Source organism: Podarcis filfolensis (assembly GCF_964270895.1).
Source record: "Podarcis filfolensis genome assembly, chromosome: 11".
Classification (NCBI taxonomy): Eukaryota; Metazoa; Chordata; class Lepidosauria; order Squamata; family Lacertidae; genus Podarcis; species Podarcis filfolensis.
Window position 1 is genome coordinate 30,214,140 of NC_139613.1, and position 19,090 is coordinate 30,233,229.

The window sequence follows — 19,090 nt, forward strand, 5'->3', positions numbered from 1 at the left end:
ATATGAATATAGTTCACTAATCCAGCAACCATTAAGATCAATGTGAGAAACAAGAAGCCTTAAGAGATCCAGGGCCCAGCTGGCTATTAGGCAACCGGAAGCAAAGCACTCAGGTGACAGATTTGGCACACTTTCCACAGGTAGAATTTCTTTTTATAATTAAGGACAGGCTGACTTGCCGCCACCACTTATTCCCACTGCCTCAAACCTCTGCTCCCCGGAGGGACCAGTTGGTTAAAGGGATTCAGGTCGGAGCTAAACAATATAAACTGAGAGCATTTGCAGATGACTTAGTACTTACATTACAAGAGCCAGAAGCTAGCACGAAAAGAGTTTTGGAAATAATTCAAGAGTTTGGTCAAATGGCAGGATTTAAATTGAATAAGTCTAAGACAAAGGTTTTGGAGAAAAATTTGACACAGATAGAAAAGGAAAGGTTTCAGAATGAGACAGGGTTAACTGTGGTTAAAAAAGTGAAATATTTGGGTATAAATATGACAGCTAAAAATGTGAATTTGGTTAAAGATAATTATGAAAAAACTTGGAGAGAAGTGAAAAAAGATCTGGAGATTTGGTCCAACTTAAAGCTTTCCTTGTTAGGCCGTATTGCAGCTATAAAGATGAATGTATTGCCAAGAATGTTGTTTTTGTTCCAAGCATTGCAAATAATTGATAAAATGGATTGTTTCAAGAGGTGGCAAAAAGACATATCTAAATTTGTCTGGCAGGGCAAAAAGCCCAGAATTAAATTTAAGATATTAACGGATTCAAAGGAAAGAGGGGGGTTTGCCCTGCCAGACTTTAAACTTTACTATGAAGCGGCAGCTTTCTGCTGGCTGAAAGAATGGCTACTTCTTGAAAACACAGACATTTTGGATTTGGAAGGTTTTAATAACATTTTTGGGTGGCATGCATATTTGTGGTATGACAAGGTTAAAGCACATAAAAGTTTCAAAAATCATATTGTCAGAAAAGCACTACTAAATGTCTGGGTCAGATATAAAGACTTGCTGGAAAATAAAACTCCAAGGTGGCTGTCGCCAATGGAAGCTAAGGCAGTTAAAAAGTTAAATATGGAGTCCAAGTGGCCAAGATACTGGGAAATTTTGGAAAAGGAAGGGGACAAATTGAGATTGCAGAGTTTTGAGAAATTAAAAGGGAAGGTGAGAGACTGGTTTCACTACCATCAAATAAACGAAGCGTTTAAACTGGACAGTAAAATTGGCTTCCAGGTGGAAAAATCAAAATTGGAGACAGAACTGTTAGAACCCAGTACTAAGAATTTGTCCAAAATGTACAATTTGCTGCTGAAATGGAATACACAAGATGAAACGGTTAAATCGGTCATGATTAAATGGGCTCAGGACATTGGTCATAATATCTTGTTTGCTGATTGGGAAAAGTTGTGGACCACCGGGATAAAATTTACGGCGTGTAATGCCTTAAGAGAAAACATTATGAAAATGATATATAGGTGGTACATAACCCCAGTCAAGCTTGCAAAGATTTACCATGTGCCTGATAACAAATGTTGGAAATGTAAAGAAACTGAAGGTACATTTTTTCATCTTTGGTGGACTTGCCCGAAGATTAAGGCATTCTGGGAAATGATCTATAATGAACTTAAAAAGGTATTTAAACATACTTTCCCCAAGAAACCAGAGGCCTTTCTCTTGGGTATTGTCGGCCAAGGGGTGTTAAAGACGGATATAACTTTCTTTATGTATGCTACAACAGCAGATAGAATACTCATTGCGAAGTACTGGAAGACGCAGGAACTACCCACACTGGAAGAATGGCAGATGAAGGTGATAGACTATATGGGCTTGGCAGAAATGACGAGCAGAATCCGAAACCAGGGAAGAGAAGCAGCGCAAGAAGAATGGAAAAAATTTAAGGACTATTTAAAGAAATATTACAAAGTTAATGAAAGTTAGAATGATGTTGGACTGGAAAGTAAATGGTTACTATTAGTAATGGTTAAGACAAGGAGAATAAGGAAGAATAGTCTAAATTTAAATTAAAATAAGGGAAGATTTGCTGAACAATCAATAAGAATTTGGAATACAGAAAGGGGAGGCATGAGGAAGTCGGGGAAGATGGGATATGAAATTAGGATATGAAATGATACATGTTTTTTGTTTTGTTTTCTGTTTTTTGTATGTTTATGTTCGTTGTATTGTGTTTATATGGAAAATAAAAATATTATATAAAAAAAAAAAAAAACCTCTGCTCCCCGTCCTCTGCAGTTTAAAACTGAGCATATGCTATTGAAGGGGGGCAACAGAAAGAAAGTGCATATGTGAGACTGAAACAGAGTCAGAAGGGCAATGCAGCAATGTCCAATGCAGGTCTACTCAAAAGTAGTCCCACTGAACTCAATAGGTATTACTCCCAGGTAAGAGCTCATAGACTCCAAACTTAGAAAAGGAAGGAGTTAAGGCAAGAATTGGTATCTGAATGGTGCAGCAGCTTTCTTAAAGTGCTGGTCTTAGCCGAGGTGGAAGTACTATTTCAGCTTTGCCTCAGGCAGCAAGATATATTGAGCCAAGAAATTCTGCAAATGTTTGTTCTTTTCCTAAAGCAGATACAAAATGACAAAACCTAACCTTTCTTCATCGAGAATAATCGAACCATCTTCCGCAACCTTTACCCGAGGTACAAGAAGAGGGCCATCATCATCATCATCTCCCCCTTCTTCTTCATCCTCATCTTCCTCATTTTCGCTTTCAAGAATGATTTCAGGCCTGAAATGGGAAGAGATAACAGTTTAAGTAGCAGGGAACTTTCTTCATATTTCCTTTTCAAATAAAAATTCTTTTCTATGGCCGAAGCGCTTATCAGTTACTTCCAACCATGGCACTGGAAACAACTGTCATTATACTGTACACCTTTTTTCAGAAGACTGTAATGTGTTCTTGCACATACACTTTAAATAGGCATATATTTTAAACTGGCTGTTGAGAGCCAGCATCCACTAGCAGATGAGAAAGTGCAATAAATAAATAAATCACAATCCTAACCCACTCCTCTGATGTACTAATATTCCTCTTGCTGCCATCAACCATGGTATTATTTTGTACTAACCCTGGGGACTCCTAAGCCAGCATTTGAAATAAAGAATCAAATGCTGGATTAAGACTTAAGGTTAAAATGGTTAATATCAGTGCAGGCAAAAGGTGGAATCCAATTTTGGTAACCCACTTACACACAAGACTTCTGCTGAGAATTTCTTGCCCACAACTGTTAAAGACAGTGCAGATAAGGTACAATGAGTTTTCATGCGAGAGGGAAGAAGCTTGGGGAACCCATGTACCCAAGAACACAACTTGTACTTGGTCTTAGCTAGGATTATGTCTAAACTGGTCCTAGCAGAGTTTTACCATATGGGTAATTTATTACAATACACTGCCCAAAGTAGTATTATCTTCAAGTAAAAGAAAAAAATTCTGGGATTATAATATTTAGAGCAATAATTCAGTTTCAATAACATTAAACAAACAAATCTTTTTCATACAAATCCCTCTTTGCTAAATTATTGCACAGATCACTAGTTCTATTTGAAAGAAGGGACAAAAAATTACTCTTTTGCTTGAGTCACTGTAGAAGGCTTTTCGGATTTCTTTTCTTCCACCAGTGAAGATCTATTAAATATAAAAAGCACAATTTTCATTAGCCATTTCTTAAAATAAAATTTGAAGACAGCAACTAGTGAACATTCCTGCAGTTTACCTGTGTGATTTACCATCCTACTCAGAGCACACTTTAATGTGAAATATTAGGCTTTTAATTTAATTAGGTTTATTCACACAAACTTCAGTGGGATTGGGGGGAAATGTATCTATGTGATTTATTGGTTGTCAGAACAAGACAACTATGAATTATTTAGAAATCTAATTACTTAAAATTCCTTTGTATGAGCCCTGATGTTTTCCCATGGACAATGGAGAAAGCTGATATTATTTAAAGCAACTTAACAAGGAATCCCAAATTTTCCACAAGCCTGAAAAGTGAAAAGGAGGAGGCCTGGGTATCTTAAAGGAAAGATAAAATGAAGACATAACAAATATATAAAAACAATTTACATTTACAATAAAAATAAAATGTGTACTTACTTCATTGGATTGTTTTCAGGCAGATAGTATATGAAGTCCCTCATAACCATTTTTGAACGATCTTCTGGCATGCTTTTTTCAATTACTGGGTATTTATATTTCTGTTGTTGCTAGACACAAAAATTAACATTTATATGAGTTTGATAGGGTTTTAGACTTAATCAGCTTTCTTATTGGGAGTCTATACGTTAAAATCAAGTTCATATATTTTGTAACAAATATATAAGCAAAGCCTTCTTTTTTAGACAGATTTATGACAACTTGGTTGCTCTTTTTCTGAGTGGCCTTGTGGGAGCTTTTCATTAACCTTAATTGACTGCTCATTTTATTGTTATTTTTTACTGGAGTAATTGCAACTACTCTGTTTTAATTGTATGTATTGTTTTCTTTTAATATGATTATTTTTATGTGTTTTTATAATAGTCTAAGCTGCCTTAGGCACTGAATGCAGAAAGGCAGTGTATAGGTTTCAGCAATTATTATTAATAATAGTAATAATAATAATTTTATTACTTATACCCCACCCATCTGGCTGGGTTTCCCCAGCCACTCTGGGCGGCTTCCAACAGATTAAAAATACATTAAAATATCAGTCATTAAAAAACTTCCCTAAACAGGGCTGCCTTCATAACTGGAGCATGCACCACTCTGGCGAGACAGTCCGCGGGCAGATAGGATCTCAGCCTGCATACCAGATGGAGCTGGTAGACAGCTGCCCTGGACACAGAATTGACCTGCACCTCCATGGACAGCTGTGAGTCCAAAATGACTCCCAGGCTTCGCACCTGCTCTTTCAGGGGTACAGTTACCCCATTCAGGACCATGGAGTCCCCCACACCTGTCTGCCCCCTGCCACTAGGTAGGCTTGATGAAGAGCCCTCACCAGTGTTTGACCACATTTGACTGGAGTTTTCCTCTACTTGTGTTGAAGCCATCTCGCCTAGCTTGTGTCCTTGCCCTAAGCTCTGTTGTGAACCAGTAAGCCAAATAGGCTCCACAAAGCAGGGGAGGAGCTCAAGAGTGATCATGGCAACCCATTCAAATGTTCCTGAGGTCAGCTAGGACTTTGACAAGAGTGCCAGATATATCAGCCAGAAAATCCTCCAAGTCACCTGGAAACTGATTGGATCCATCAGACTCCGAGGGCAGACCATCCTAACAGGTCCCCCCCTCCACATTCCATTTTAAAAGGTAGCATGCTTGATTTAAAAATCATATTTCATGTGATGCCACCTTCTAAAGAGAGGCACTAACCAGTTCCATTATATCATTTCTCATTCAGAGCATACTATACAACCATGATAATCTTACAAAAAGACATCCCCCAGATACAAGCAAAGTTCAATGTCTGCTGGCCATTAAGCTACTAAATCCGGCAAGCTAATAAGTGACCTTCCAGGTGTTGGTGGGGTTTTTTTTGGTTGTTTTTTTTTTTTAAGCCAGGCAGCACCCATGGGTCTCAAACTGCTGAAAGCAATTGAGGGATCCAAGCAATGTGTTGGTCGATAGAACCGCTGGGCTGAGCTGCTCTTTCCAGGTGTTGTTGAACTATACCGTCCAACAACTCCAGTCAGCATGGCCAAGCATCAAGTACTGTAGCATCAAGTACAGTACTACAACATTTGCAGGACCATAATTTCCTTATCCTTGTTATAAATTGATGTATCATACAATGTTGCTGAGGGTCACGCCAGCTTTTACCTTTAAAAACTGGAAACCTTTAGCAAACTACCTTTTATAGGGAAGCATCATATCATGACATCAAGAGCTTCCATATGTCTTGTGGAAGTGGCAAAGTGCATGCTTTGAATGCTAATCTCCAGGTAAGACTACATAAATCTCCTATCCAAAACCCTAGAAAATCAGGGCAGAGACAATACTACTGAATCAAATGCCAAATTTGATTTAATATGACTTCTATGCATAAATCAGGCTATATGCTCTTTCTATTACTTTCCCCTCTTCCTCATAACCAAATCTCTGAAGTGTTGTTATACCTTCTCTTTCTTCAACTCTTCCTTGAGCATCTTCCTTAGCTTCTGAGCTTTGATTATTTTCTCACGATCGGAACATATTCTTTTCTCTTTGCCTGGAATACATTTTGAGTGTGGTATTTCTTCTTGAATCAGACTTTCCTGCGTTGGTCTCTCTTTGAGGGGTGAGGATGTGTTCTTCTGCAGGGCTTCGTCGCTTCTTTGACCTGTTACACATGCATTTGGCTCTTTACTTACAGACTTTTTGAATGGAGAGAATTGTGGTACTTGGGGAACAGGAGTTTTCTTTTCAGGAAGTATGGGAGACTTCGGGGAATTCTCCACATTGGTCTTCTCAGAAGGTGGCAAGTCCTTCTGAAGTGGAGGGTTACAAACAACAGGAGAATGAGGTACTTGTTTTTGAGAACATTTTGATGCTGAAGTGGCAACACATTGTGTGGATAGTGGTGCAACTCGTGGTTTAGCAAGATTAGGCATTGTAGATATTCGTTTTCTTCTCTGCAGAAGTGTCTCTGTATGTCTACTACAATCTCCATCACCACTAGCGTTGGTCTTTTCATGTCTGGAAGATTAAAAGAGAGAAAATTGTCATATTTCTAAAAATTGTAATCAGGCTGTTTTAAAAATAAATAAATGCACTGTATTCCCACAAAGCCAATCACATCATATTACAAGTTTATTTTTGAAAATGCTTATTCTGATTAGACATAAAAAATTAAAGCAAAAAATATATTACAACTTTATATCTACTTAGAATATAGATGGCTAGAGTCCCACATACAGCTCACTGTTAGCAATCTAGTACAGTATTTATATTATTTGATACATTCAGTCATCACTTTCAATAAGAAGACATTTCTGACTTACTAATACATAATAATACAAAAAGGTTAACAATAATTTAAAAACCAAATATAGAAAAAATGCAACAGAACAAAATTTCTAAGGGTGCTCATCCTACAATAACTATAAAAAATTACTCTTACCCCATATCACTAAAAGGTAAACACCATAAAATAGGTCGGAGATCATAGCACAGAACTATCCAAATTAATGACCAAAGGTCTTAACACCTAAAAGCTGGGAATGACGGCCGCACATATAATTAATATATTTATATGTTATCATTGTATTATGGTAGAATATACATTGCATATTATTATTAGGGAAGATGCAGCTAAAATTGTGGTCCTGTAAAATTAAAGGTAAAGGGAACCCTGACCGTTAGGACGTCACGGACGACTCTGGGGTTGTGGCACTCATCTCGCTTTACTAGCTGAGGGAGCCGGCGTACAGCTTCCGGGTCATGTGGCCTGCATGACTAAGCCGCTTCTGGCGAACCAGAGCAGCGCACGGAAATGCCGTTTACCTTCCCTAGCTTTCAAACTGCTAGGTTGGCAGGAGCTGGGACTAAGCAACAGGAGCTCACCCCGTCAACCGCCAACCTACTGAGCAGCAAGCCCTAGGCTCTGTGGTTTAGACCACAGCACCACCTGCGTCCCCGTTGTGGTCCTGTAGATGCTATTAAACTACAAGTCTCATCAGCCCAGCCACTATGGCAAAATAGAAGAGATGATGGGGCCACTCAGCAACAACTTGAAGGTCATGACTTAGCTATCCTTGTTCCTGAAACCGGGAGACAGCAACTAATTCAAATCTAGAATTATCCCTCTTCATCACAGCCAACCAAAGAATGTATATTGCGAATTCTTCCCACACCTGCAATACACAAACTTGGTAGCACCACAATCACTGTCTAATGTCAGCTATAATTTCGACTACTCCCTTAAGCCCTAGAATCACAGACACACACACTACTCTAAATAGGATTCAAAGTCATGCTGGTTAAAGGGGGGAGGAAATAACAGACGACTGTGCACTTGCGCGCTTTGAGGGTTTAGGACAATCAAAGAGGTATATAAATCCTCTGAAATAAAAGTAAAAAAAAGACGCCGAGCTGGTTCACCCCAACTACACGTGCGTTGTGACTCCGGATAAAAGCGCCGCACTGTGTCCCAGGCGACGTGAAGCACCGGCCTTTGCGAGGGGTTCCTTCACAGGCGCAGGCCATCAGGTGTGTCGGAGGTGCACGTGAGAACCAGTTCCCGCGATTTTCAACGCGTCTCTCAAAAAAGGAGCTTTTTGCGCTCCAGCTCATCTCCTGAAACGGGCTCCTTTTATTTTGTGGAGAAAGGAAGCGCGCAGCCTACAGCCAAAGGCGAAGCTTACCCCTCGGGGCTGGGGCTGCTACCGTCGTCCTGCTGCAGGCTTCCGGCAGCGCCCGACGGGAGAGCCGAGGCAGCCGCATCCTCAGAAGAGCAGGGGGCGGATACCGAGCCGGGCTGGGGACCGGGGTCCGGGGCCGCGGCGACGCCTGAGGGGCTGGGGCTGCCCCTGGGGTGGCTGCCCCTCGCCGCCGCCGCCGCCCCCGGTCTCACGTTGGGCTTCACATTAAACCTGGCGCGGCGGAACATGGCGCCGCGAAGAGGAACCGCCGACTGTCGCTAAAGCCCACCGTCCCCTTTTTCCTCCGGCCGCCGAGGCCGCCTCATGTCACCGGCCTCGGTCGGCCCAAGCCCAGCTCCCCGCCCTTCCTCTCCGACTCTCGCGGAGGGGGGGGGCTGTCAGCTGCTCCGGGGACGGCGCGCGGCGTGGCGTCATCATTCTGCGACAAAACAGGAACATCACCTGGGCGGCGAGGACACCCGCCTGAAAAGCAGGGAAGCGTCGCGCGTTCATGTCGAACTTGACTTGCACGAGGAGAGGGAAGGCGGCTAGTTTATTAGCCCAGTGCATTCGTAGCGATTCCCGGCTTGGCGGCTCTTGCCTCGTGAAGCCCCCATCCCGAGGAAGGCACCCGGAGACCGGTGTTTGGTTGACCTCAGTTGGATTTTATAAATGTTAGTGTTTTCCTAGAGCGAATATTCTTTGAAAAGGTAATTCCACGTTGTACATTTCCGAGCACAATTAAAAAGTGCGGGTGCTGACCGTTAAAGCCCTAAACGGCCTCGGCCCAGTATACCTGAAGGAGCGTCTGCACCCCCATCATTCAGCCTGAACACTGAGGTCCAACGCCGAGGGCCTCGTGGCGGTTCCTTCACTTGCAAGAAGTGAAGCTGAAGGGAACCAGGCAGACCTTCTCAATAGTGGCGCCCACCATGTGGAATGCCCTCCCATCAGATGTCAAGGAAATAGTATTTATATATCTTTGAGGAGACACCTGAAGGCAGCCCTGTATTGGGAAGCTTTTTAAGGTTTAATATTTTATTATGTTTTTATATGTGCTGGAAGCCGCCCAGCGTGGCTGGGGCAACCCAGTCAGATGGGAGGGGTATAAATAATAAATTACTACTACTATTACAGAATCTGGAACTTTCTTTTAGTTTTGCAATTTTCCTTATTTTTAGAGGGTTATATTCTGCACTCTTCATATATAAAGCATAATTGTATACCACTATTTCATTAAAAATTATATTGGGGTGATTTACAGAAGAATTTACATGCAATAAAAACTGTGTGAACATTTAAAATTGGAGATCATCAACTATTAGAGAAAGAAGCTGTCTGCATAAGCTTAGTGGCATAAAAAACTTTTCAGCAGGCACATAAAGAAGAGGAGGAGGAGTTTGGATTTGATATCCCGCTTTATCACTACCCAAAGGAGTCTCAAAGCAGCTAACATTCTCCTTTCCCTTCCTCCCCCACAACAAACTTCAGAGAAGTGTGACTAGCCCATGGTCACCCAGCAGCTGCATGTGGAGGAGCGGAGATGCGAACCTGGTTCACCAGATTACGAATCTACTGCTCTTAACCACTACACCACACTGCTGAAAGAAAGGGGTGCTGGCAACTATTCTATAGTTGTAACATTCCACTGGATCCAGACATGGGCATAGCCAGAGGGGGGCAAGGGGGGAGCTGCCCTTCCCCAATCAAGTAAATAAATTAAAAATACTTAACTAACTGACCAATAATGTCATAGATAGCACAGTTCTGCCCCCCCCCCCAAATCCTGGCTATGCTCATGGATCCAGAGTAGGCTTTTAAAGAAGTAGGCACACGACTGCCTCTTTAAGGGCAGCTGGCAACACTCCAACACAAAAATACATTTACTACACCCGTCACCGTCTCAGTCATCTAAATCCACGCAGCTTTAATAACCCATGGTGGACAAGGATCTAGTGAGCAGATGTGGTTGGTACATAAAGTATCCAGTTGGTCAACATAAAACATCCATAAAAGGATCTAAACATTTGGATAGTGATATACAGTAACCAATATACTGAGCTATAGATATGAAAAGGAATGTGTCAGCAGAAAAATAGTGCAGTGCTTTATATAACTATGGAACATGCCATTATTATACTGTTGATTCCAAAAAGACGTGACCATATCTTGGACTGCAGCTCTCCACCCATTTTTATGATGGTGTCCTAATGAGTTCAACCTATACTTTTTCAAATCAAGCTAACCAAACCATGATTGGATTTATACAGTATGCCAAAAAACATCCAGAGAGACCACATCCTTATATCACTTACTGGCAAAAATGATATTTCAGAAAAATGGCTCAGAACGCCACCTTCCAAACAAACCAAACCAATCACATTCACAGGTCACATTGGAACAGGTGGGAATGATGAGGTAAGCCACAAAAAGTCCACTGAAACCACATCCTCATTCCTGTTCTAAGCAATAAACAATATTGCAGAAGAACAGTCAGGAACACCCAACTTCTGAGTAGCTAAACCAATCAAATTCTTGTCACATTGAGCAATGTGGTTCCAAACTAGCACACTGTTTTGTGGCTTAGTGCTCATTCATATCGGTTTTGATCTGACCTACAAATGACACTGGGCAATAAATGGTATCAGAATGTGGTTTCTGCTTAAGCTTTGTGACTGCATCAATTCTATCCATTCGTGTGACCTGTGAATTTGGTTGATTTGAGGAACCATAGGAGTTCAGATGATTTCTGGATGTGAAGGGGCCAATAAAAGTATAACATTGGAATGCATTTGTTGTTGTTCTTTCCTTCCTTTTTTGTTGACCTATTACATCAATACAACAGAAATGTGCAAATATACATTATAGAATTCAAACACTGGAAGTCACCGAACAAATGGTATATCTCAAAATACATCCCACAGTTTTGGAAATCGATTATAATTCAAAAAGCAGCCTTATCCTCCCAGTTTTCTTTAAAGTCCCCATAATTTCAGATGAATCACGGGTAAATGCATCGAACTCAGTGGGGCTTCTGAAAACACAGGAATATTCGTTCATTTCATTTCCATCCCGCCTTTTAGGGCAAGATCCTCACATCCCATTTGAAACCTGGAGATCGTGCAGAAATCATATCCCGCGCGTGCCAGGGAAGTAGCGGTACTGTATTTACATCCCAACCGTACGCGCGTTAACTCGGAAGCAACCCCCCTGAGCCACTCTCCCGCATAACGCGCGCACAGCGTCTCAGCTTCAACTCGTGCAGCAGATACCAGGCACTGAGGCCCGATCGGTGGGTTGCGCGCACGCGCAGTAAGGGCACCGCGGGACCGGCTCCAGATGCGCGGCTGGGAACAGGAAAGGCGTCGACGTGCGGCCTGACGTCACAGAGGCGGCCCCTTACATAAGGAGCACAACGGCGGGCGGGGCGCGCAGAAGGTTCTGGCAGTTGGAGCGGATAGCGGGGTTGTTGCTGTTCGTGCGCGTAACGGTCGTCGCCGCTGGGGTTATTGTTTTGCCATGGCCCGTAAGTATGCGACGTGGGCGGCGCCCGCCACCGCCCTGCTGGTGGCCTTCCCTCGCCAGTTGGGACTTGTATAATTGGTGGCGGCGGCGGCGGCGGCCTGGGGCCGAAGCGGGCCTTGCGGGGATCGTAGGCCAGCCGTGGGTTGCCGCTCCCGTGTTGTGGTCCCCGGCAGGCGGCTATTGTAAGGTCGCCTCAGAGACGTTGCAACCCTGGCCGCGCTTTGTCCGGGGAAGAAGCCCCCGTTGACTTCAGTAGGGCTTGCTCCCGAGTAGACCCGGCGAGGGCTGCTGGAGAGGCCGCCCTTGTGTGTGTCTGTTGGGGTGAACGGGGACTCTGGCTGGAGGGAAGCGATAGGCAGGGCTGGCCTGAGAAAGCACAGCTCTGTTTTCCTTCCTCGACCGGGGAAACAACATGCTCTTTGTGAGCAGGATACGTCCCTGCTGCGCTCGCGTTACCGTCTCCCCGATTCGGAATGAGCCGTGTGAAAGGGCCCTTTTCACCGAATCCGGGGCCCCAAACTGCCTTCCCCGAGTGGAGAGAGCTAGCGGGGGACGCTCGGTGTCCACGGGTGGATGCTAAATATGCCTCAATAGTTAAGTGTTTGCACTATGCGGGCTGTACTGTACAGTATTTTCAAACTGCAGCGTTAACTTTTTGGAAACAACAGCTGCGGCGGCGCCGACTTCAGTTTCCAGTGACTTTAAACTGAAACAAAAGATGCTGCTCAGTGTGTGTTATTTCTATAGAGGAGCGCTCCGATTTGTTCCCTCAGCAGGAACTAAGTCTTGCTGAGAGCTTCATTGAAATGTTAACTAGACTTGTACGCAGGCTTACTTGGAAAAAAGCCCCTTAAGTTCCTTCCCCCAAAGGTGGTTCCTAAGTTCCTAGTTCCTTATTCAGCACAGATTGAAGCTGCGTGAAATATGGCTGAAGCGTATGTAAACTGTACTGCAGCACTCAAACTTTTTCTACTACAGAATTAGTTGGTTGTTGTAGCATAGAGGTTGTTTTTTATTTGTTCAGCTTATTAGGTGCTTGTCACCCAAAGGTCTCCAAGCGACCTGCAGCAAAATTATATGCACGCACACACATATATTTCATATTGGGGATCCATGGCATCAAAAGGCTAGCATAAAATATTTGTGCATGCATACCTAAAGGGCATTGGTATCAGTTCTGCTCAAGTTCTTGTCAACATGTATGTGCAGTAGCCCACTTTGGTTATATCAGTTATATTAGCTTGTAGGCTAAGATGTCACCATGTTATTGGATGAAGTACATTCCTTTGCAAGCCAGCCTGAATACTTGCCCACTTGATTGGATTTCAAACTACCTGGGCAAGCTAAGTATTTCCTTGGTGACTGGCGCTTACCAAAGCCACACTTTGTCGGGAATATTGAGAATATTGGCTATACTGTGGGCTGCGAAGTTGGGAACTCAGTAGTGCAGCTGATCCAACAGGGTTTGCTTACAAGCTTCATTTACCAAAGAGCAGTCAAAGTGTGGTACTTTTAACATAGTGTAAAGGGGGAAAGTTGGATTATCGGCAGCAGGCTTTACTATTGTGCAAATTAAGAGATGGACAATCTTTGGCTCTGTTGGTCAAAAGTAGGTACTAGTAACTGGCCTAAAGCCTAACTCTTAAAACTGTTCCAACTTTAGGTGGGAACCAGCGTGAACTTGCCCGCCAAAAGAACATGAAGAAAAACCAAGAACTAAATAAAGGAAAAAGAAAAGAGGATACTTTGTCGGCTTCTCAAAGGAAACAGAGGTATGTTTGCATAGCAATCTCTGACAACCCACATACCCTGGTGTATATGTAAGTAGTGTAAAATTATGCCTCAGAATGCTTAAAGATAAAATACAATTTCTGTACTGTGGCCCTGTCTTAGACTGAAAAAAATATATTTGATGTTTGGGAAGCTACCTTAATGTGCTTAAGCTTGCATTTGGCTATTTGGAATGGATACAGTCTTATTATAATTGAAGTGGGGGGGAGGTGTAGTTTAGAATTTAGAACTAGAACACTGAACTTTAAAACATTGAGAACCAACATTGTTCAACAGGACTTCTTATTCTTCCCCATTGTGTGCTCCAAAATCCATTCTAGAGGGTTGTGGGATTTTTGAGGAAGGTGAGAAACCAAAACTCTTATTGTCCTGAAAAATATTCATTGTTTCCACTAAACATGGACGTCACTCGCTCTTCATCTTTTCTTTTCCAGAGACTCTGAAATTATGCAGCAAAAGCAGAAAGCAGCTAATGAGAAGAAAACTCTTCAGACAGGAGCAAAATAATCTGTGGCTGCATGAAGGACCTAATAATGCTGCAGTGCATCTCAGAATAATAGGGCCTAAGAAAAGACATATTTGTAAAAGTGGCCAGCCATTAAATGGTTAATGTTTATCTTCTACAAGCTCATTTGTCCAGTATGCATTTATTTTAGAATGTCTGATTAGTAGAGTGCATTTGCAACTGACTTGGCTTTAACTGAAATACTAGAAATAGTTCCAGTAAAATTGGATTCAAAGTTCCCTTTGCATGTCTACTAGTAATGATAGCAGTGGCTTGACTGCAATTTTCATTGTTAAGTGTTGGCTTGGTAAATGGCTTGTGTGACTGTACCAGTTATTAAATATGCAAATAGACTGAGAATCCTGTCTGGCAGCCCAACAGCATTCAAAAATGATACCACTTTTAAAAGCCCAGGTCTCTGTTCTTGCTTTCCACTTTGTAAAGCTCAGCTGTAAAATTAACCGTAAATTATTTTTACAATAAAATGTTGCATGAAGTACTGTCTAAGTTGAAAATGGGTACACCAGACAGTTATAATAGCTTTTCCATTGTTTCTGACACGTTTGGCACAATTCAGAGGGTTCTTAGTCCTTTCATCAGCACAACTTTTCCATTGTGTTTCAATTGCAGCCTGAATACTTAATACAATTCTTCAACTGCTAAGCAAGATTCTCTAAATATATTACTATGTATAACTGCAGCTTAAAATCTGTACTCTGAACTAAAATATAAATAACCTTCTCTTTTGTCTAAAGCTTGGTTGATTATAAAAATGGCAGCCAAGAATAAGTTGCTTAGTTTTACTGCTTTTTTTTTTTTTTTAGGCCTGACTGTTTTCCATAGTGATGTTAAAGGTCTAGCAGAATTACGTATTTGACATTCATGGTTGTACTTCAGCTAGTGAGCAAGAACAAAAGCCTGTTGACCTGGGATTAAGCCAAATTTATTCTTCTGTTCCCTGCTACTTCTCTTAAAAACAATAGAGCTCTGTGTAGCATATTAGCAGATTGGGGTGGAGGGAGTCGGGGTGACCCTAACTCGGGTTTCAGAAGTTCAAAGACACTGAAATCCAGCATACTAGATAAGTTGTTCTAGTACAACAAACACTCTGCTCTAATACTTTGACTTTTCTGTAACAGACTAGGCAACTGACCCCTTTGGAATTTTACCCAACATTCAGTGTCTCGGAGCAGTAGTATAGCAGTTCGTTAAACAAGGTGCACTACTAGTTTGGTAAAAGTTTGCAAGGGGAGAAGAAGTTGGCTTGTAAGATATATTAGTGGTCGCAAGTAACTAAGTGATAGATGGTTCTCTAATACTGCTATCCCAAGGGAAGATGGATTAGCCATACCCACTTTGTGTGTGTAAATTAAAAATGTCCAGCTTTTTAAAAAGGTAAAGCTAGCAGCCCACCCTACTTCTCCAGCCTTTCCTGGTGCTGTGCTGCTATAAGCTATGGTTTGGCTTGGTGTTGCATCCAAACCTAAGCTCATGATTTTATCTTTCATCAAACAAACCATAACACATAGCTAAGGTGTGTTCTATAGCTTACCACTTGTGGCTTGTCTTGAAGAGATTTACCCGAACCCAGACCCATGCTTTGATCAGACAAGTCATGGCTTCAATCGCAACTGCAGAACTGGAGAAGCAAGGCAACAACTACTTTCTCTCTGGGAAAACTACATGTTTGCTCATTTGCAGTAAGCCATGGCTAGAGTTACCTTTGAACTGCCCTCTTGTCTTTTCCTAGGCAAGGTGGTTCTTCTAAAATGAGATTCAGAAGCAATACAAAATACACAAGTGAGTGAGAAGATTAAATATTTTATTCTAAAACAGCAGGCAATGTATACGTACCAAGCAAGCACTTCAGTCTGCCACTTGGAAGCCCTCAAGAAGCGGTGAAGTGACTCCCCCAGGTAGCCTCAGCTTGCATGGCTTTGTGGCCAATTAGTCAGCGCACGAGCTTCAAAGAAACTGCCCAAAACCGTCCAATTTTATAGATAGCCAGTCTTGGAAGCCACACAGGCTATGTGCAGATCATCCATTAGCCACCCCCTCCCAAGGCCTCACTTTCTCAAAACAATGTCCAACATCAAAGAAGGTACCCAGCATTATCCTCCACAACTGATTAAGGCAGCTTTGTGTGGTGCTTCAGCTCCTCCCAAGTTCTCAGGACATTAATGTTCTCACACCATCAAAAAACTTAACAAGAGTGAGGGAGGGGGAAGGGACAAGCTGGCAGGGCTCTATGTCAGACCATTAATTCCTCGATACATTTTTTTCCTTGCAGATGCATTTCCCATACACCTCTCTATTGGAATATGCAAAACTGAGCTTTAAGAAATTGCGGTGGGCAAGTAGCTGTGTATGCACCATGTGTTGTACAAGTGCTTTATACAAGCCATGCTTGCATCAATAGAAGGTTCAGCTTCTCTTTGAGATGCATTGGCTGTGGTCATAGCTGTCAACTGTGATAGCTAAACACCAGTATTCCCTCAAAGAAACCACTCCCTTACTTATTTCATGTCTGTTTCCATACAGAGATAAACTCTGGAGCTGTATAATGATGGCAGTCTTAATCCTACCCATGTGGTGTCTGCTTTTACACTTAGCTAGAGGCTGTGCACAGGTTTGCAGAATGCTGCTGTTGCAAGTATACATTTTTTTAAAAAACTTTGTAGGATTTCAGAGCAGTGTACAGTCATAACAAAAATACAATGAACCACATACAACCAATAGAATTCATTTATATCTGTTCATATGTTGCTGTAAACAGCTGTTTATCTTGTGCTTGGAATGACTGCAACACTGGCACAAGGTAGCCTGCTCTAAGGAAGATGTTTCAAATTTAGCAAGCCACCATTGAAAATGATGCTTTTTGTTAAGTACTATATATCTAATAAAGGGAAGTACCTAATGGAGAGCTTTAGTAGAAAAAGAGAAGTACAAATGCTATCAAGACTGAGATGTACATGGAAGAAATGTGGCTGACCTGAAGAGGTCTAGTGCATCCCAAAACAGGATAGCACTTTTCATATTACTGTAGCTGTAACAGGATGAAAATAAAAAATGGGTCTATTACTATCCATTGACTTGCCTAGCAATCAGAAAAAAATAGTTAATACAAAACAAGATGGCTAAGTAGGAAACTGGTATTGGCAAAAATTATATGGGAAGGTATTTTTGAAGGAAATATACTGTTCCCCATATACACATACAAATTGATATGTAAATTTCATGAGACTTGCTCAGGTCAACTACGTTTTTCATTATGCCCACTTAAATTTATTATAGCATTTTTACCCTACACCTTAACTAAATAGACTCCTAGATCAATAAAAAGTCACTCCTTGGCCAGTTTAACAATTCAAAAGACATACTGTATCACAAAATAAACTGCAAGGAAGAGAAGAATGGTTCCTATGGACTGAATGAGACCCATCTGCTCAGTTGCCGTAGAGCACCTGGGTGGGAGTTCTTGGGGAAAGGGACAACAAATGCTGCTTAAATATTTCTGGTTTCATGTGGGAAGCATGTAATTTCTGCTCCAGTATTTGAGAACCTTTTGTAAGCTACTTTGAGAGCTTTTTGGAGCTATAAAGTGAAATATAAGTTCTACAAATAGGTTCAGGAGCGAGGAGGACACCAGTTCTTAAAAGGAATTTCTTACAGGAGTTACAATCAACTAAATGTGTGACATGTTTGGTAGAATAACTGTTACTAGGTACTGAGGAATAGACAAAGCAAGTTGAGTTAACGGAATAGCTTTGTATCCATTCTCTCCCTCAGTTCAATGAAACATTGCCAGAAATCCATAGAAATGCTGGTTTGCACTTGGTTACCTTTAGTTAAGCAGTTCTGAGAGGTCTTTAAGGAGACTTGGTTTGTACCTCTACAGGTTACATCTAGCAGGTACGGATTTTAAACACTTTACTGGGAAAGGGCTATGTGCAGAAACAGGCATTTGTGAAGAAACTGATAATAGACCACAATAATACAAATGGTACACCAATTAGAAAAGAGGAAGGACTGGGAACTTGTGGCCATCCAGTTCTGTTCATCCCTGACCATATCTTATCCCAGGGTTGAGGAATCTGGCTCTCCAACACCTAGAGGGACACAGCCCCCCCCCCCCGAACTAATATAAAGGAAATCATTTACCACACAAGAATGGCTCATTCCCTCTGAGTGCAAAATTGGGATAAGCCTTGTAACTCTATAGCTTGATAGCCACTATAAGTGGCTATCTGCGATTTCCTGGTCACACAAGTCTATGGATGATTTCTGGTACAGATTTGTTTCATGACCTTATGGGAAACGGCCACTACTATAAATCGTTTTTAAAAGGCATTATACAAATCAATTGAGATGTGGTTTATCAGCAGCGGTTGAGTTTGATGGCTAAATGTTCAGACTGAGGCAATAAGCATCGGTATATCAAGTGCCCCATATAAATGCGGGCTGTTGTGTGTATTATTCATTTACTCTGCATGCGGGCTTTCCTATGAAGCAGATAAAGGGGAATTTTCCCTCTCCGGATGTTGCTAGGCTACAGTCTCATCAACACTGATTGAACCATCTCAAGTTGATTTACGTATGAACGAATTAAAAACACACTAAAAGCAACGACAACAAATACCTTTGAAACAATACCTCAAACCCTAACAAGGGAACAAGTCGTAACCCTGGCGAAGTCAACCACTAACGAGACTTGGTGGGGTTTGGTCTCCCACACCTTCCCCATATACGTGGATCGAAAGAAGGGCTGGGCAGCTGGGATGCGAGGATTGCTTTTTAATCCCTCGGTCTCTCTGCCCAGTGTTGGAAACGGAATCCTGCACCAGACTCTCGTTGCGCAGCAAAAGCGTGGCTGCTACCTGTGGAATTCCCACCCCTTGCCCCGCCCCGCTTTTGTCGCAGGAAGGAGGAGGAGG

At 42.0% G+C, this 19,090-nt stretch overlaps 2 protein-coding genes across 4 annotated transcripts in view; one reads left to right on the top strand and one right to left on the bottom strand.

Moving 5' to 3' along the window:
* Positions 1–8,773, bottom strand: part of BDP1 (BDP1 general transcription factor IIIB subunit) — a 51,897-nt gene extending 43,124 nt beyond the window's left edge. For all 3 annotated transcript variants that reach the window (XM_083577309.1, XM_083577308.1, XM_083577307.1), the window contains exons 1-5: positions 8,339–8,773; positions 6,113–6,671; positions 4,116–4,225; positions 3,585–3,644; positions 2,610–2,747 (exon numbers count right to left, since the gene is read on the bottom strand). In XM_083577309.1, the coding sequence (XP_083433435.1) occupies positions 2,610–2,747; positions 3,585–3,644; positions 4,116–4,225; positions 6,113–6,671; positions 8,339–8,583 (1,112 nt within the window). In that variant the 5' untranslated portion in view covers positions 8,584–8,773. The remainder of the gene's footprint in view (positions 1–2,609; positions 2,748–3,584; positions 3,645–4,115; positions 4,226–6,112; positions 6,672–8,338) is intronic.
* Positions 8,774–11,733: 2,960 nt separating this feature from the next.
* On the top strand, positions 11,734–14,652 carry SERF1B (small EDRK-rich factor 1B). Its single transcript, XM_083577299.1, has 3 exons — positions 11,734–11,861; positions 13,524–13,632; positions 14,086–14,652. Exons 1-3 carry the CDS (start codon positions 11,855–11,857, stop codon positions 14,156–14,158), a joined length of 189 nt encoding a protein of 62 aa, XP_083433425.1. The 5' UTR covers positions 11,734–11,854; the 3' UTR covers positions 14,159–14,652.
* Positions 14,653–19,090: the final 4,438 nt, after the last annotated feature.